This window comes from Tachypleus tridentatus, chromosome 4, assembly GCF_004210375.1.
Source record: "Tachypleus tridentatus isolate NWPU-2018 chromosome 4, ASM421037v1, whole genome shotgun sequence".
NCBI classification, from domain to species: Eukaryota; Metazoa; Arthropoda; class Merostomata; order Xiphosura; family Limulidae; genus Tachypleus; species Tachypleus tridentatus.
The window spans coordinates 1,020,160-1,038,944 of NC_134828.1; the positions used below are offsets into that span (position 1 = coordinate 1,020,160).

The window sequence follows — 18,785 nt, forward strand, 5'->3', positions numbered from 1 at the left end:
TGACGACCAACTCACACTTTCCACTGTATTAACTCTTCTTAATCAGTAGATTATTGAAATGTATCTATCCTTTGAAGACCAACTCACACTTTCCACTGTATTAACTCTTCTTAATCAGTAGATTATTGAAATATAACTATCCTTTGAAGACCAACTCACACTTTCCACTGTATTAACTCTTCTTAATCAGTAGATTATTGAAATGTATCTATCCTTTGAATACCAACTCACACTTTCCACTGTATTAACTCTTCTTAATCAGTAGATTATTGAAATATAACTATCCTTTGAAGACCAACTCACACTTTCCACTGTATTAACTCTTCTTAATCAGTAGATTATTGAAATATAACTATCCTTTGAAGACCAACTCACACTTTCCACTGTATTAACTCTTCTTAATCAGTAGATTATTGAAATGTATCTATCCTTTGAAGACCAACTCACACTTTCCACTGTATTAACTCTTCTTAATCAGTAGATTATTGAAATGTATCTATCCTTTGACGACCAACTCACACTTTCCACTGTATTAACTCTTCTTAATCAGTAGATTATTGAAATGTATCTATCCTTTGACGACCAACTCACACTTTCCACTGTATTAACTCTTCTTAATCAGTAGATTATTGAAATGTATCTATCCTTTGAAGACCAACTCACACTTTCCACTGTATTAACTCTTCTTAATCAGTAGATTATTGAAATATAACTATCCTTTGAAGAGACCAACTCACACTTTCCACTGTATTAACTCTTTGAAGACCTTAATCAGTAGATTATTGAAATATAACTATCCTTTGAAGACCAACTCACACTTTCCACTGTATTAACTCTTCTTAATCAGTAGATTATTGAAATATAACTATCCTTTGAATACCAACTCACACTTTCCACTGTATTAACTCTTCTTAATCAGTAGATTATTGAAATATAACTATCCTTTGAAGACCAACTCACACTTTCCACTGTATTAACTCTTCTTAATCAGTAGATTATTGAAATATAACTATCCTTTGAATACCAACTCACACTTTCCACTGTATTAACTCTTCTTAATCAGTAGATTATTGAAATGTATCTATCCTTTGAATACCAACTCACACTTTCCACTGTATTAACTCTTCTTAATCAGTAGATTATTGAAATATAACTATCCTTTGAAGACCAACTCACACTTTCCACTGTATTAACTCTTCTTAATCAGTAGATTATTGAAATGTATCTATCCTTTGAATACCAACTCACACTTTCCACTGTATTAACTCTTCTTAATCAGTAGATTATTGAAATGTAACTATCCTTTGAAGACCAACTCACACTTTCCACTGTATTAACTCTTCTTAATCAGTAGATTATTGAAATGTATCTATCCTTTGAATACCAACTCACACTTTCCACTGTATTAACTCTTCTTAATCAGTAGATTATTGAAATGTATCTATCCTTTGAATACCAACTCACACTTTCCACTGTATTAACTCTTCTTAATCAGTAGATTATTGAAATATAACTATCCTTTGAATACCAACTCACACTTTCCACTGTATTAACTCTTCTTAATCAGTAGATTATTGAAATGTATCTATCCTTTGAATACCAACTCACACTTTACACTGTATTAACTCTTCTTAATCAGTAGATTATTGAAATATAACTATCCTTTGACGACCAACTCACACTTTCCACTGTATTAACTCTTCTTAATCAGTAGATTATTGAAATGTATCTATCCTTTGAATACCAACTCACACTTTCCACTGTATTAACTCTTCTTAATCAGTAGATTATTGAAATATAACTATCCTTTGAAGACCAACTCTCACTTTCCACTGTATTAACTCTTCTTAATCAGCAGATTATTGAAATATAACTATCCTTTGAATACCAACTCACACTTTCCACTGTATTAACTCTTCTTAATCAGTAGATTATTGAAATATAACTATCCTTTGAAGACCAACTCACACTTTCCACTGTATTAACTCTTCTTAATCAGTAGATTATTGAAATATAACTATCCTTTGAAGACCAACTCACACTTTCCACTGTATTAACTCTTCTTAATCAGTAGATTATTGAAATATAACTATCCTTTGAAGACCAACTCACACTTTCCACTGTATTAACTCTTCTTAATCAGTAGATTATTGAAATATAACTATCCTTTGAAGACCAACTCACACTTTCCACTGTATTAACTCTTCTTAATCAGTAGATTATTGAAATATAACTATCCTTTGAAGACCAACTCACACTTTCCACTGTATTAACTCTTCTTAATCAGTAGATTATTGAAATATAACTATCCTTTGAAGACCAACTCACACTTTCCACTGTATTAACTCTTCTTAATCAGTAGATTATTGAAATATAACTATCCTTTGAAGACCAACTCACACTTTCCACTGTATTAACTCTTCTTAATCAGTAGATTATTGAAATATAACTATCCTTTGAAGACCAACTCACACTTTCCACTGTATTAACTCTTCTTAATCAGTAGATTATTGAAATATAACTATCCTTTGAAGACCAACTCACACTTTCCACTGTATTAACTCTTCTTAATCAGTAGATTATTGAAATATAACTATCCTTTGAAGACCAACTCTCACTTTCCACTGTATTAACTCTTCTTAATCAGTAGATTATTGAAATATAACTATCCTTTGAAGACCAACTCACACTTTCCACTGTATTAACTCTTCTTAATCAGTAGATTATTGAAATATAACTATCCTTTGAAGACCAACTCTCACTTTCCACTGTATTAACTCTTCTTAATCAGTAGATTATTGAAATATAACTATCCTTTGAATACCAACTCACACTTTCCACTGTATTAACTCTTCTTAATCAGTAGATTATTGAAATATAACTATCCTTTGAAGACCAACTCACACTTTCCACTGTATTAACTCTTCTTAATCAGTAGATTATTGAAATATAACTATCCTTTGAAGACCAACTCACACTTTCCACTGTATTAACTCTTCTTAATCAGTAGATTATTGAAATATAACTATCCTTTGAAGACCAACTCACACTTTCCACTGTATTAACTCTTCTTAATCAGTAGATTATTGAAATATAACTATCCTTTGAAGACCAACTCACACTTTCCACTGTATTAACTCTTCTTAATCAGTAGATTATTGAAATATAACTATCCTTTGAAGACCAACTCACACTTTCCACTGTATTAACTCTTCTTAATCAGTAGATTATTGAAATATAACTATCCTTTGAATACCAACTCACACTTTCCACTGTATTAACTCTTCTTAATCAGTAGATTATTGAAATGTATCTATCCTTTGAATACCAACTCACACTTTCCACTGTATTAACTCTTCTTAATCAGTAGATTATTGAAATGTATCTATCCTTTGAATACCAACTCACACTTTCCACTGTATTAACTCTTCTTAATCAGTAGATTATTGAAATGTAACTATCCTTTGAAGACCAACTCACACTTTCCACTGTATTAACTCTTCTTAATCAGAAGATTATTGAAATGTAACTATCCTTTGAAAACCAACTCACACTTTCCACTGTATTAACTCTTCTTAATCAGTAGATTATTGAAATATAACTATCCTTTGAAGACAACTCACACTTTCCACTGTATTAACTCTTCTTAATCAGTAGATTATTGAAATGTAACTATCCTTTGAAGACCAACTCACACTTTCCACTGTATTAACTCTTCTTAATCAGAAGATTATTGAAATATAACTATCCTTTGAAGACCAACTCACACTTTCCACTGTATTAACTCTTCTTAATCAGTAGATTATTGAAATGTAACTATCCTTTGAAGACCAACTCACACTTTCCACTGTATTAACTCTTCTTAATCAGTAGACTATTGAAATGTAACTATCCTTTGAAGACCAGCTCGCACTTTCCACTGTATTAACTCTTCTTAATCAGTAGATTATTGAAATGTATCTATCCTTTGAAGACCAGCTCGCACTTTCCACTGTTTTAACTCTTCTTAATCAGTAGATTATTTCGATTAAATAATTTAGCAGATTAAATAATACAGTATTGTTAATGAAAGTAACAATATTAACCCCAGAACAAATCAATAGTGGACCCTTGCACTGGATAATCAACCACAGAACAAATCATTGGTGGATCCTTGCAGTGGATAATCAATGACAGAATAAATCATTAGTGGATCCTTGCAGTGGTAAATCAAACACAGAACAAATAATTAGTGGATCCTTGCACTGGATAATCAACCACAGAACAAATCATTAGTGGATCCTTGCACTGGATAATCAATGACAGAATAAATCATTAGTGGATCCTTGCAGTGGTAAATCAAACACAGAACAAATCATTAGTGGATCCTTGCAATGGTAAATCAAACACAGAACAAATCATTAGTGGATTTAAAGTGTTGATTGCTCTGAGTGCAAAGTAATGTTGATGTTGAGATTGAAGATACTTTTCATCTGAAGAACCTCAAACTTCATTTGTCTAATCTTTAAGACTTATAAATATGTTTCAAAGATTTTTCCGTTAAACTTTATTTTTATTTTCTTTACTGTAACTCAATACCAGGTTGATAAATTTGACTGACATCATAACTACCAAAAATAAACTTGAAATAAATCTATATTATTTGTTTTCTCTCGAAAATATATCCAAATTGTGATATGTAACTACATATGTTTATTCTGAACAGCTTTACATTCCTAAGTGTATTCATCTATTTACACTTTAACTTTACTGTTTTACTGTTTTTTGTACCATGCGTAACTGATAGTCTCATCTTGTAAGTTGTAAATCTCCTGCAAAACATCCCTTACTGGGAAAGCGACAAGTCTACTGATTTACAATTTTAAAAACAGGTTTGATTCTTCTCGGTGAACACAGCAGATTGCCTGATGTGGCTTTGATATAAGGAAACACACACTCCTGCTAAACATGTACTTATATTACTCTATTGTATTATATATTGTATGAACTACTTCTGAGTTGCTATGTCACTAACATGTTTTTTATGGAAATAAAGTTTGAACTGGAGGTAAAACTTGTATTAAAATTTAGATTAGCTATATTTTATGCCATTTTTGTTTTTATTCCATGACAAAATAAAAAGGTTAAATTTTCAGTGTTTGCAGCTTACTACAACTTCATAACATAAACAGAAAGTGTTAATTATAACCTGTTTTACTTGTATTGAGAAAAAACAGAGTTGAATTCACTTTCACAATCTCTGTCTTTAGTTTCAGAGAAGGAAGTCTCTAACAGCCCCCCTAACCCTTCAGGTGACATGGGAAGAATATATTACAGCTACACAGGGAAAACCTCCTCATTTAGGTCGCCCGATGGTTAGTAAGGAATCTGTTAAAAACTTTAAAGCTATTCTTGCCATGGTGAGTTCAAATATTCTTACTCTTGTTATATTTCTTAACAAGTGGTTCCAACAAATCCATAACTTTTCCAGGCTCTGTACCCTGTTAAATAATATTTTCACACCCAATTATAGTCATTATCAGTGTACTAACTTAGTTCATTTCTCTTTGTAATATTTGTAGTGGTAAAATAGAAGAAAGGCCCAGGATGGCCAAGTGGTTACGTACTCAACTTGTAATCTGCAGGTCGTAGCTTCGAATCCCTATTGCAACAAACTGGGACACATTGCTCATTATGTTGATTTATCGTTAGAACAATCCAATATGGAAACTGTATGTTATATTCTTTGTACTGTTATAATTTTATAAAATCATTACAACAGTTTCAGGTTAAACATTGAAGACCATTATTATGTTCTGCAGATGTCGTTATGTAAAGTAACTTGGCTCCAAATATCGGTAATCACCTTTAGTGTATCAAAAACCCTGTCTTTGGATTTCTTCAATAAGTCAAAAACAAACTTATCAACTGAGGTTGAATATAAATTGTAACAGCCTGTTTGTATATCTTGTTGATGCTAGTGTTTTTTCAGTTGTAACTTCAGGTTTGCTTAGTTGTAAATTACACAAAACATTTTGTAATTTAAGAGCTTATTTGCAGTCTATTACACTTTGGTTTAGTCATTTTGATTTTAGCCCACTTTGTATTATTGTTGTAAGTGTTACTATGAAATTTATAAAATGTTAATGGTGTTCAGAAATGGAAGTTTTATTACAAATAGTTTTATTACCACTGTAATGAACTCAGTTTGATAAAGGTGAACATTTTAAAATAAGGTATGAAAACAGCTTTAATGAAGAAAACTGTTACAAGACTTAACATTGTAACAAATTTATGATGTTTTCACAAAACTTTGTCATGTGATTCAAGCAGTCCTTCAAAATCTGTTAATTACTACTGTCTACCATACAGTATAATTACTACAATAATTTATATTTACCATGGTTTTATAGTACAGTTCAATTACTACTGAAACCTGCCATTTATATAGTATATGTACAAGGAAGTAATATAGTATTTGAATTGAAGTCAAGGTTGTGCTATTGTCCAAAATACAAATTTTACTTGTATAATACTCATTTTGTCTTGTTTAAATGACTAATTTATTTATAGTTCACTGCATAAATCTGGTGTGTAATATTACACTATTTGGGTATTATTAACATAGTGTGAAAACTGAAGTCTATCTTATTGATTACACTGTTTGGGTATTATTAATAAAGTGTGAAAACTGAAGTCTATCTTACTGATTACACTGTTTGGGTAACATTAATAAAGTGTGAAAACTGAAGTCTATCTTACTGATTACACTATTTGGGTAACATTAATAAAGTGTGAAAACTGAAGTCTATCTTATTGATTACACTGTTTGGGTAATATTAATAAAGTGTAAAAACTGAAGTCTATCTTATTGATTACACTGTTTGGATAACATTAATAAAGTGTAAAAACTGAAGTCTATGTTATTGATTACACTGTTTGGGTAACATTAATAAAGTGTGAAAACTGAAGTCTATCTTATTGATTACACTGTTTGGGTAACATTAATAAAGTGTGAAAACTGAAGTCTATCTTACTGATTACACTGTTTGGGTATCATTAATACCGTGTGAAAACTGAAGTCTATCTTACTGATTACACTGTTTGGGTAACATTAATAAAGTGTGAAATCTGAAGTCTATCTTACTTATTACACTGTTTGGGGAACATTAATAAAGTGTGAAAACTGAAGTCTATCTTACTGATTACACTGTTTGGGTAACATTAATAAAGTGTGAAAACTGAAGTCTATCTTACTGATTACACTGTTTGGGTATCATTAATAAAGTGTGAAAACTGAAGTCTATCTTATTGATTACACTGTTTGGGTAACATTAATAAAATGTGAAAACTGAAGTCTATCTTATTGATTACACTGTTTGGGTAACATTAATAAAGTGTGAAAACTGAAGTCTATCTTATTGATTACACTGTTTGGGTAACATTAATAAAGTGTAAAAACTGAAGTCTATCTTATTGATTACACTGTTTGGGTAACATTAATAAAGTGTAAAAACTGAAGTCTATCTTACTGATTACACTGTTTGGGTAACATTAATAAAGTGTAAAAACTGAAGTCTATCTTACTGATTACACTGTTTGGGTAACATTAATAAAGTGTAAAAACTGAAGTCTATCTTATTGATTACACTGTTTGGGTAACATTAATAAAGTGTAAAAACTGAAGTCTATCTTATTGATTACACTGTTTGGGTAACATTAATAAAGTGTGAAAACTGAAGTCTATCTTATTGATTACACTGTTTGGGTAACATTAATAAAGTGTAAAAACTGAAGTCTATCTTATTGATTACACTGTTTGGGTAACATTAATAAAGTGTAAAAACTGAAGTCTATGTTATTGATTACACTGTTTGGGTAACATTAATACAGTGTAAAAACTGAAGTCTATCTTATTGATTACACTGTTTGGGTAACATTAATAAAGTGTGAAAACTGAAGTCTATCTTATTGATTACACTGTTTGGGTAACATTAATAAAGTGTAAAAACTGAAGTCTATGTTATTGATTACACTGTTTGGGTAACATTAATACAGTGTAAAAACTGAAGTCTATGTTATTGATTACACTGTTTGGGTAACATTAATAAAGTGTAAAAACTGAAGTCTATCTTATTGATTACACTGTTTGGGTAACATTAATAAAGTGTAAAAACTGAAGTCTTTGTTATTGATTACACTGTTTGGGTAACATTAATACAGTGTAAAAACTGAAGTCTATCTTATTGATTACACTGTTTGGGTAACATTAATAAAGTGTGAAAACTGAAGTCTATCTTATTGATTACACTGTTTGGGTAACATTAATACAGTGTGAAAACTGAAGTCTATCTTACTGATTACACTGTTTGGGTAACATTAATAAAGTGTAAAAACTGAAGTCTATCTTATTGATTACACTGTTTGGGTAACATTAATAAAGTGTAAAAACTGAAGTCTATGTTATTGATTACACTGTTTGGGTAACATTAATACAGTGTAAAAACTGAAGTCTATCTTATTGATTACACTGTTTGGGTAACATTAATAAAGTGTGAAAACTGAAGTCTATCTTAATGATTACACTGTTTGGGTAACATTAATAAAGTGTAAAAACTGAAGTCTATCTTATTGATTACACTGTTTGGGTAACATTAATAAAGTGTGGAAACTGAAGTTTATGTTATTGATTACACTGATTGGGTATTTTTTTTTCTTCTACTAGGCAGATAATTTGAGTGATAATGAACAAACTTATGATCATGGAATGATTATAACCTGCTAGAAAAGTTTAAGATAATCACTGTAGTGAAGAATTGTGATAGTATATTAAAGTATTAAAAAGTGATTTTAATTATTTGTTTTTTTGTGTTGTTTTTTTTTCAGAGTGAAGAATTTCCATTATCAGTAGAATCGTAAGTTGTATTCTGGTTATAGTAATTGTTTGTTTAGTGAGGAAAACAGTTTTCATTGTGTGGCATTTTGTAATTTAAAAAATATGATTTAAAAATGTGTTTAATGATATAAGAAGGTCAGATATAATCTGGACATCTGTGAGCTAGTGGTTAACACACTTGGCTGTGAAAGTGTTTCATGATTCATATCCTGCTATTGTAAAAATTACTTCCACGCTGTTGTTACATTGTAAGAATGACAATCAGATGTGAGTAGCCCAATAGTTAGTACTGGTAGGTTATTTGTATGTTCAAAATTAGGGGTTACTATAAACTTTGTATGAGAGGTTTAAAACAAGTGAAGAACGTTATTCTTCCTATCAGATCATTTCATGCATCTATTAAAATGTATACATATTTGTACTTCATAAACTCCAAATGATCTTTGTTCCTTATATGATAAACAAGGATACACTGACATTCGAGTCACGTAGATAACAGATACTTTTGTACGTCTGTCTGAGAAAAGTGTTAAAAAATGTTGGAATCATAATTGTTGCAATGAAAAATGAAGGTTATTTTTACTGTAATTGGTTAGTTAGATAGTGAACAATTACTGCTTAGTTACGTTTTGTGGTACTATGCAAGCATATTAGATGCTGGGTTTTGTTTATTAATAACATGTATATAAAAAACATTTGCTGTTGTGCTAAAACTGGTTAAAAGTACTTACAGAATTTGGAAGTTTTCATGTATCTTTGAGGTAACAGTGATGTGTAGATTACATATGTGAACTTTGTAATAATAGTTTAGCTGTTTTAGTGTATGGACTTGTGAATATTATTTTTCAGCTTACTAAATGTACTTGAGGTAATTGCACCTTTCAAACATTTCAACAAACTACGAGAATTTGTACAAATGAAACTTCCACCTGGTTTCCCAGTAAAAATAGGTAAGTAAAACAGTGTACATATAATGTAATGTTTAATAACGTAATATACTCTATCATTAAAAGTGAAGATAAATTGCTCTTTTTATGTAACATAATTAGTAAGGGAAGACTTTTATGTCATCTGATATCAATGTTTAATGATAAAGTAAAAATATATGGAGAGAAAAAAATTATCTGATATCATATATGAAGTCACTCAAGTGCCAAGAGATTTGAACTTGGTAGACTTTAAGAACAATTCTTATAGGTTATTTAAACTGTGTTTATTGATAAGAGTTTAGAGGAAGGAAGTTTTGAACTTGGTAGACTTTAAGAACAATTCTTATAGGTTATTTAAACTGTGTTTATTGATAAGAGTTTAGAGGAAGGAAGTTTTGAACTTGGTAGACTTTAAGAACAATTCTTATAGGTTATTTAAACTGTGTTTATTGATAAGAGTTTAGAGGAAGGAAGTTTTGAACTTGGTAGACTTTAAGAACAATTCTTATAGGTTATTTAAACTGTGTTTATTGGTAAGAGTTTAGAGGAAGGAAGTTTTGAACTTGGTAGACTTTAAGAACAATTCTTATAGGTTATTTAAACTGTGTTTATTGATAAGAGTTTAGAGGAAGGAAGTTTTGAACTTGGTAGACTTTAAGAACAATTCTTATAGGTTATTTAAACTGTGTTTATTGATAAGAGTTTAGAGGAAGGAAGTTTTGAACTTGGTAGACTTTAAGAACAATTCTTATAGGTTATTTAAGCTGTGTTTATTGATAAGAGTTTAGAGGAAGGAAGTTTTGAACTTGGTAGACTTTAAGAACAATTCTTATAGGTTATTTAAACTGTGTTTATTGATAAGAGTTTAGAGGAAGGAAGTTTTGAACTTGGTAGACTTTAAGAACAATTCTTATAGGTTATTTAAACTGTGTTTATTGATAAGAGTTTATAGGAAGGAAGTTTTGAACTTGGTAGACTTTAAGAACAATTCTTATAGGTTATTTAAACTGTGTTTATTGATAAGAGTTTAGAGGAAGGAAGTTTTGAACTTGGTAGACTTTAAGAACAATTCTTATAGGTTATTTAAGCTGTGTTTATTGATAAGAGTTTAGAGGAAGGAAGTTTTGAACTTGGTAGACTTTAAGAACAATTCTTATAGGTTATTTAAACTGTGTTTATTGATAAGAGTTTAGAGGAAGGAAGTTTTGAACTTGGTAGACTTTAAGAACAATTCTTATAGGTTATTTAAACTGTGTTTATTGATAAGAGTTTAGAGGAAGGAAGTTTTGAACTTGGTAGACTTTAAGAACAATTCTTATAGGTTATTTAAACTGTGTTTATTGATAAGAGTTTAGAGGAAGGAAGTTTTGAACTTGGTAGACTTTAAGAACAATTCTTATAGGTTATTTAAACTGTGTTTATTGATAAGAGTTTAGAGGAAGGAAGTTTTGAACTTGGTAGACTTTAAGAACAATTCTTATAGGTTATTTAAACTGTGTTTATTGATAAGAGTTTAGAGGAAGGAAGTTTTGAACTTGGTAGACTTTAAGAACAATTCTTATAGGTTATTTAAACTGTGTTTATTGATAAGAGTTTAGAGGAAGGAAGTTTTGAACTTGGTAGACTTTAAGAACAATTCTTATAGGTTATTTAAACTGTGTTTATTGGTAAGAGTTTAGAGGAAGGAAGTTTTGAACTTGGTAGACTTTAAGAACAATTCTTATAGGTTATTTAAACTGTGTTTATTGGTAAGAGTTTAGAGGAAGGAAGTTTTGAACTTGGTAGACTTTAAGAACAATTCTTATAGGTTATTTAAACTGTGTTTATTGATAAGAGTTTAGAGGAAGGAAGTTTTGAACTTGGTAGACTTTAAGAACAATTCTTATAGGTTATTTAAACTGTGTTTATTGATAAGAGTTTATAGGAAGTGGCAGGAGTTACTGTTTTATTGAATTATTAGAACCAATATGTTTCATTAAAAAACGTTTGAATGACACAAGTGTAAGTTTTGATCCACCCATAGGTGACATTAACTACTGTTACCCATTATGGAGAAAACTTAATTTTCCACAAATGTTTGGGTTATTGTGTTTCTTATCTTTGTATGTGTGTATATAGATCCACATTCAACCAAGTTAATGTTTTGTGTAGTTAAACTAGTTGCTTTGGTGGTAGAATTGTGATGCTACAGTTACATAATTCAGATAATCTGGTGAAAGTTGTGAACTCTTACTGTTCAGCTGCAGAGTTGAGTAGCAGGATAATATAGACAATGTAAATAGTCACATGTTCAGCTGCAGAGTTGAGTAGCAGGATAATATAGACAATGTAAACAGTCACAAAGACATAGTGATAAATGACATTAATTGAAACTGTATAATGAATAATAAGATTCTCTGTACTGTAATTAGAATGTAACCATGTATTATTAAACATATATACTAAAACCTTCTACAGGATGTGTCTGATATTATTAATACGATGACTAACCTGTTTTTTACAACGTACGTGGATATGGTAGATAATGTTAAGTCATGGTAGCACCTGAGCATGCAAGTGCTGAGATTCAAGAAAACTCATACAAGTAATAAGAGTTAAAAATGGAGTAATATCAATAATAACTCCAATCAGATCATTAGTAGAAGCTAATGTGACTGTGCTAGTGATTCATCTTGTACCAGATATGGAACTGTTGTACTGTAGGCATCAGATGTAATAAGATTATAAATTCACAGTGGTTGTTCACCATACTGTTTTTATATATATATTTTTCTCTTCAAGTGGGTTTTCTCGACATCACTGAAGTACATCATATTTTTACTGTGAAACCTCTGCTCATGTTGTAACATTTGTTGTAATAGGAGTTTGGTTTGTTTTTTTCAGATATCCCTATTCTTCCAACTGTCACAGCTCGCATAACATTCCAAGATTTTCAGTTTAGAAATGAGGTACCAGATTCCCTCTTTGAAATTCCATCTAATTACCAGGAAGACCCTAGTCGTTTTCCAGACTTATGATGATTGGCAGGCTTACTCATGTTGTCGATGGAGATGCAACCTACGTGGCCGTCCTTCTTCCATCAGTTCTTCCTTCAGAAGAGGCCAACTCCTGCAGCTAGTCCTAGACCTGTCTGTCATCTCTGGCTGGCAGTGTCTGACCTCCAGTTCTGTTTAGATAGTAGTTGTTATCAAGCTGTACAGGTTTTGTACAGAAAGTTTTATTTCATAATATTCTATGATTTTACGATTAATATTTATTGAGTTATTTCTAGTTATTGAGATGTATAAATCACCCAGTTCTTCTATATGTTGAGCAAGTCTTTGATATTAAAATTTTTAACACTAGCACCATACAAATAGTTTGAACTGCCCCTGTTGGGAAAAATGTTGATGAATGAGATGCTAATTCTCCTCAACAAAGAAAAATTTGATTTATAGAGTTCATATTGTGTTTGTACATCAAGAGTGTGTTTGTTCTTTGGTTTAACAATGAAGGAAGATCTTTTATTCTGAAATTTGGATTTTTAAAACAATGTTGCTGTTACTCTAAGATGACAAGTTCAGCTTCATCTCAACCTGGATTCTAAAGGCCTTGTTTTATATAATATCTTGTAATTATTGTACAGAATCTGAGGTTGTAAGTTTAGAAAGTACAATTGTCTGGTTGGTGATCTCTTGTTGTAGCTGTAGTGAAAAATTATATCATGTTTTTAATAAATTCTGATTACTATTAATAAAGAATTTTTAACTATCCCTAGTTTTTTTTTTCCAATAAAGTCTTACATGTTTATAGTTTCTAAATGTACTCTATATTGGAAATGTTTCCACAAACTTAAATAGAGACATGATAAGAAATAGTTAGTTTGTAGTAGCATTCAGCTCATTGTGTTTTCATATTTTATCAAAACATTCGTTTTTGGGGACTTTTATTACCTGTAAGGAAATTCATGAGGATAAGAGACGTGAGTTGGATATAATTAACATTGTACATAGTTTTAAGTAGTTTAATTATTGTAAGAATAGTCATATCACATATAAGCCAGTTAAGTTTGTTTTTTATACAGTGGAAGAAAGCAGTTTCAGACTAGGTGGCTATTCTTTCTATAAAGAAACAGGAATATATTACCATAACTTAAATCATTCAGTTCAATTTTGGAATAAAAACAAAGTAGTAATACATTACAGTAAATGTAAGAAGAATATATTCATTTTGTGCTGAATTAATCTGGTTTAGGGTTAAGTTCACATCCTGTTGTGTGTGGTCTGTACTAAAATTAATCTTGTTAAGTTCACATCGTGTTGTATGTTTAAATAAAATCCACACCAATATGTGTGTAGAGGTTGTGGTGGTATTATTACATTGAGTTTGATAACCAGTGGTGCAATATTTCTCTTCACTTTCTGAGAATGTTACAAAAATTAGTTTACAGATCTGTGATCAAGTCTTATTTAGTATTGGGTTGTTTCTTAAATTCTATATTAAAAAAGTTAAACAAACGTGGCCAGTAATTTTTGTTTCTAGGTGAATAGAATAGTAGTGAGTGTTAGTAACCTTATATTCATCAGTGACATTGCAGTCAGGTTTTCTTCATCTGTCTCTTATTGCAGTGCAGTCCTTAATTTTTACTGTTGGTTTAGTTGCATTATACAAGTCTGTCAGTAGTGTATTGTCATAGATAAACCACATAAGTCTTTCCTTCCTTTTGTGCCTATTCTTACTCAAGTGGCTATTAAGTCGGTGTAGATCAAGCATCTGACTTCTTGAGAACAAGACAGTTACTGATGTATTCAGAGATTTTCTTCCACTTGCATATTTTTGTATTTGAAATACACCGTGCACAGTGAAGTAAATTTATAACAGAATTTTGTTATGTGACGTGCTAGGTTTAGTGCTAACATGTAAGTTATTTGGCCAAATACCATCACTGAATCTGCTACCAGTTCTGAGAATAATTTCAAGTACTAACAAAGTAGAGAATATTTTATGTTTTCGTAGCCCATGTAGCATGAAATGATAATTCTTAAAATGTTTGTCCGTCCTACATACACTCTTCTGTTTCAAGAGTCTTTTTCAATTGTCCTTTCAGTAGTAGGATGACAGCATGTGGGAACAAGTGCTATAGTAACATGGCCTCTTGACCTATAAACTTTAATATTTTATGTAATTATGGACAAATTATTTAATATACAATTTGTAGTTATTTGTGAATCTGGACATATAAATATAATAAAATTAATTTCTTAGTTTTGTGTCAGCTGATTTGAAGAATTTTCTTTCAGACTTCTTGCTTGTTTTCTAAGAACTGCAAATATAGGTAAAAATATCTAAGTTGTACAGTATGGTACGAGTTAAGTTTGTATGTTTTATAAAGTACTTGTGTTATATTAATTTAAAGCAGGGTAAGAGTGTACCCCAGGCATTAAGATGCTTTACTGTGGATATGAGGTTCCATGTTTTATAACAACTAAACATTGTGCTTCACACTTTGAAAATGTGTTTTTTCATTTCATTTACGAACCTTTATCTCAGAAATTTCACTGACGTATCAGATTCTTGAAATTCAGTTATGGTCTGTAAGTTAGGCCTACCTTATTCATTTGTTTTCGTCTTTGTTACAGTAGGTAGAAAGCCATTTCTGTTTTCACTAACTATAATTTCAGTCGAACCCAAGTGATAAATTATTCAGAATAAATTAAGCCAGGTTGACATATTCTGTTACTGTGTTTTCATGGAAGAAAAATTGTATTTTCACATCAGTAAATGAATGAACGAGGCGGTTTACTAAAGTTAACCATGTTATAATGAAAAACGACTCAGAACAACATGGTGGAAAAAAATTCCTTGTTTTAACGTGCCTGTTTGATCTGATTACCTCATAAAAATGTGACAGTTAAAATATCTATAACTGAGTCACCTTTAGTTAACCACACGTTACTGGAAAACCGGAAAATTGGGTTTCTTGTTTATCATTCTTGGTTTATTGTCTGTGATATTTGTTTTGTATGTTATACTGTGAAAGTGTATTGAAATAAATATTTTGAAAAATATTGTTCTCTGAAGAAAGAATCCAGGTCTTCGATGTAAAGTTGTTGACAGTATTGTTTGGCAGCATTCTAATAAAATAAATAAAACAATAGAAGACTGAAACTGAAAATCTTTTAACAATAATGCCACCAGTCAGTTATTATTATTGTTTAATATGTTTACTGAACTTTAAAAATTAACTTTGAAATATTTTGACTAAACGAGAGTTCGATTAAAATATTAACAGAAGGTCAGTAATTGTTAGATAATGCCGAAAAGTAAAAATTACGTTATTTATGTGCAATTCACAGCTTAGTGGAAATAAAATCCACCAAATCCATGTATCGTAAGTACGTACATTTTTGTCAATAGTCATATTAAAGTTTTTTGTTCTTATGTGTAGCGAGTAGCTGAAATACTATTCCATTTATACCTTTTTTTCAACAGAATAGATATTAAAATAGAATAATTAAATAAAGTACTTATAAACACGAGAATAGCAAGGATAATGTTAGAAGACCCAGCTTTTAATGTTGTTATATTTAGGTTTTACCACACCACTGTTTTTCTGGGATTTTTTAGTAGATGTGTGATTCAGGCAGAAATTTATTGTTTTATAAAATAAGTACTTTCTACTATAATTATTTTATAAAGTAGGTTGTTGTTTTACAATAAGATTTGTTGAAATATTTGGGTTCTGTTCCTAAATGCAGACGATATTCCACAAAATAAAGATTATGTGGGCAGTTAGTGAATACTTGCGGAAGTAGGTTTTGGGAACTTAGAGATGGCTGTATAACCAGTGATAAGTTGTTCTTAATTCATACATCTACTGTTTTACATAGAAGAGGATGTGTTTACAGTGTAAAAAAAATAGTTCCTTTACTTTCTGAAAATTTTACATAACGTTTCGGTTTAGTCCTTCCAAGTTGTGCTCATTAACTGGTTGTGCTCAACAAGTTTGACATTTGTTCTGTGTGGGTAGTGTTTTGCACTATTTGATGAAATGTGTTGTTGTACCATGTTTCTAACTTTGTCGGTAACACAGTAAAACTTCTTGATTGATAGTTTTTGCCTATTTTAATTATTTTTCAATGTAGTTTCATTATTATTATATATCTCCATGATGTACAGTGGAAGAAATATCACATTTTAGACGGAAAAATTAAAAAGTAATACAGACGTTATTGAAAATAAATCTTTAATTTTATGAACACGAGAAGCACAACTAAAGATATTGTTAATTAATTTTATGCTTGACAATAACAAACATACGCAGATAAATATTCAAAGCAACACAGTTTCTAAATATCGTAGTTTTTTTACGTATATTTTCAGTTTGCAGTAGTTTGGTTACACTTTGGCAGCTTACGCTATTTTTAATAAATTAAATATATCATTTATAAATAAAATCGATATGTAGATAAAAAAATGCTGGAATATTATACCACCACCCCTCTATTCTTTCAACAATTTTTCCACCGGTTTCGTGATTCCAAAGGCTTTTGTTTGTTTGTGTTTGTCGGCCCGGCATGGCCAAGCGTATTAAGGCGTGCGGATCGTAATCTGAGGGTCGCGGGTTCGCATCCCCGTCGCGCCAAACATGCTCCCCTTTTCAGCCTTGGGAGCGTTATAATGTTACAAAACTTTTTGTTTTTGAATTTCGCACAAAGCTACTCGAGGGCTATCTGCGCTAGCAGTGTAAGACTAGAGGGAAGGCAGCTAATCATCACCACCCACCGCGAACTCTTGGGCTAGTCTTTTACCAACGAATTGTGGGATTGACCGTCACATTATAACCGTCCCAAGGCTGAAAAGGCGAGCATGTTTGGCGCGACGGGGATGCGAACCCGCGACCCTCAGATTACGAGTCGCACGCCTTAATACGCTTGTCCATGCCGGGCCTAATTTCAAAGCCAACTTTTCAAGAAACAGTTTCACAGGGAATCTCTAACAAAAACGTAGAAATACTACTTCACTAAATTGAATTCATGTACTCTTTAAATGCTCAAAAATAAATAAAATTAACAAAATATGTCATTTTAAAATTAAAACATTATTCTAATTATAATAATACAAGTGAATATAAATGTAAAGAGATACAGCCCAATAAAATTGATATGTTATATAAAAACACAAGAAACATAAATCCACAACTAATTTGAATAAAAACTCACGTTAATTCCAAAACTTTCTGTGATTTGTTTTAAATTTTGCGCAAAGCTACACGAGGGCTATCGTCTCTAGCCGTCCCTAATTTAGCAGGATATAACTAGAGGCAAGGCACCTAGTCATTACCACCCACCACCAGCTTATGGGATACTCCTTTGCCAACGAATGTGGGATCAACCGTAATTTTATAATGCTCCTACGGATAAAAGGGCGAGCATGTCTGGTGTGATGGGGATTCAAAACCGCGACCTTGGGATTACGAGTCGAGTGCCTCAATCACTTGTCCATGCCCGACCGAAACCATTAGGCCTAGTGGTTAAGCATCAGAATTGCAGTCTGTGGGTGATGAATTCAAATCACGTCACTGAATGTGCTCACCCTTTCTATCGTTGGAACGGTATAATGTGATAGTCAGTTCCTCTCTTTGCTGGTAAAAGAGCAGTCCAGTATCAAAAACCACGGTAGAGTACTTTATTATATAACTTTTGCACTGGAACAGGTAAGAAAATTGCACTCTGATGATTTAATTTTAACCCCCCTCTTGACGGTGGGGTTTTCAATCCCCTTTGTGTAAATAGTGCAAAAGGTTTTTTTTTAATTTAATGTGATAAAATTTGAGAGAAAATAAGGAACAACTGATTAATTTTTGGCTAGTATAAGTCAAGGTATCAATGGAGGTCAAACCAACAAATTCGAAAGATATTGATCAAGTTTGGTAAAGTGTATATTCTCAAGTTATGAATGTCACTTTAAGGTCAAGTTTACTCTGGTGGTCAACTATATAA

The 18,785-nt window shown here is 31.1% G+C and overlaps 1 protein-coding gene across 1 annotated transcript in view; it reads left to right on the forward strand.

Annotated features, from left to right (window-relative positions):
• LOC143249995 (ankyrin repeat domain-containing protein 13C-like) overlaps positions 1-13,554 on the forward strand; it is a 65,916-nt gene extending 52,362 nt beyond the window's left edge. The window contains 4 exon segments of the mRNA XM_076500629.1: positions 5,250-5,399; positions 8,866-8,894; positions 9,725-9,825; positions 12,688-13,554. Of these exon segments, the coding sequence (XP_076356744.1) occupies positions 5,250-5,399; positions 8,866-8,894; positions 9,725-9,825; positions 12,688-12,821 (414 nt within the window). The 3' untranslated portion in view covers positions 12,822-13,554.
• Positions 13,555-18,785: the final 5,231 nt, after the last annotated feature.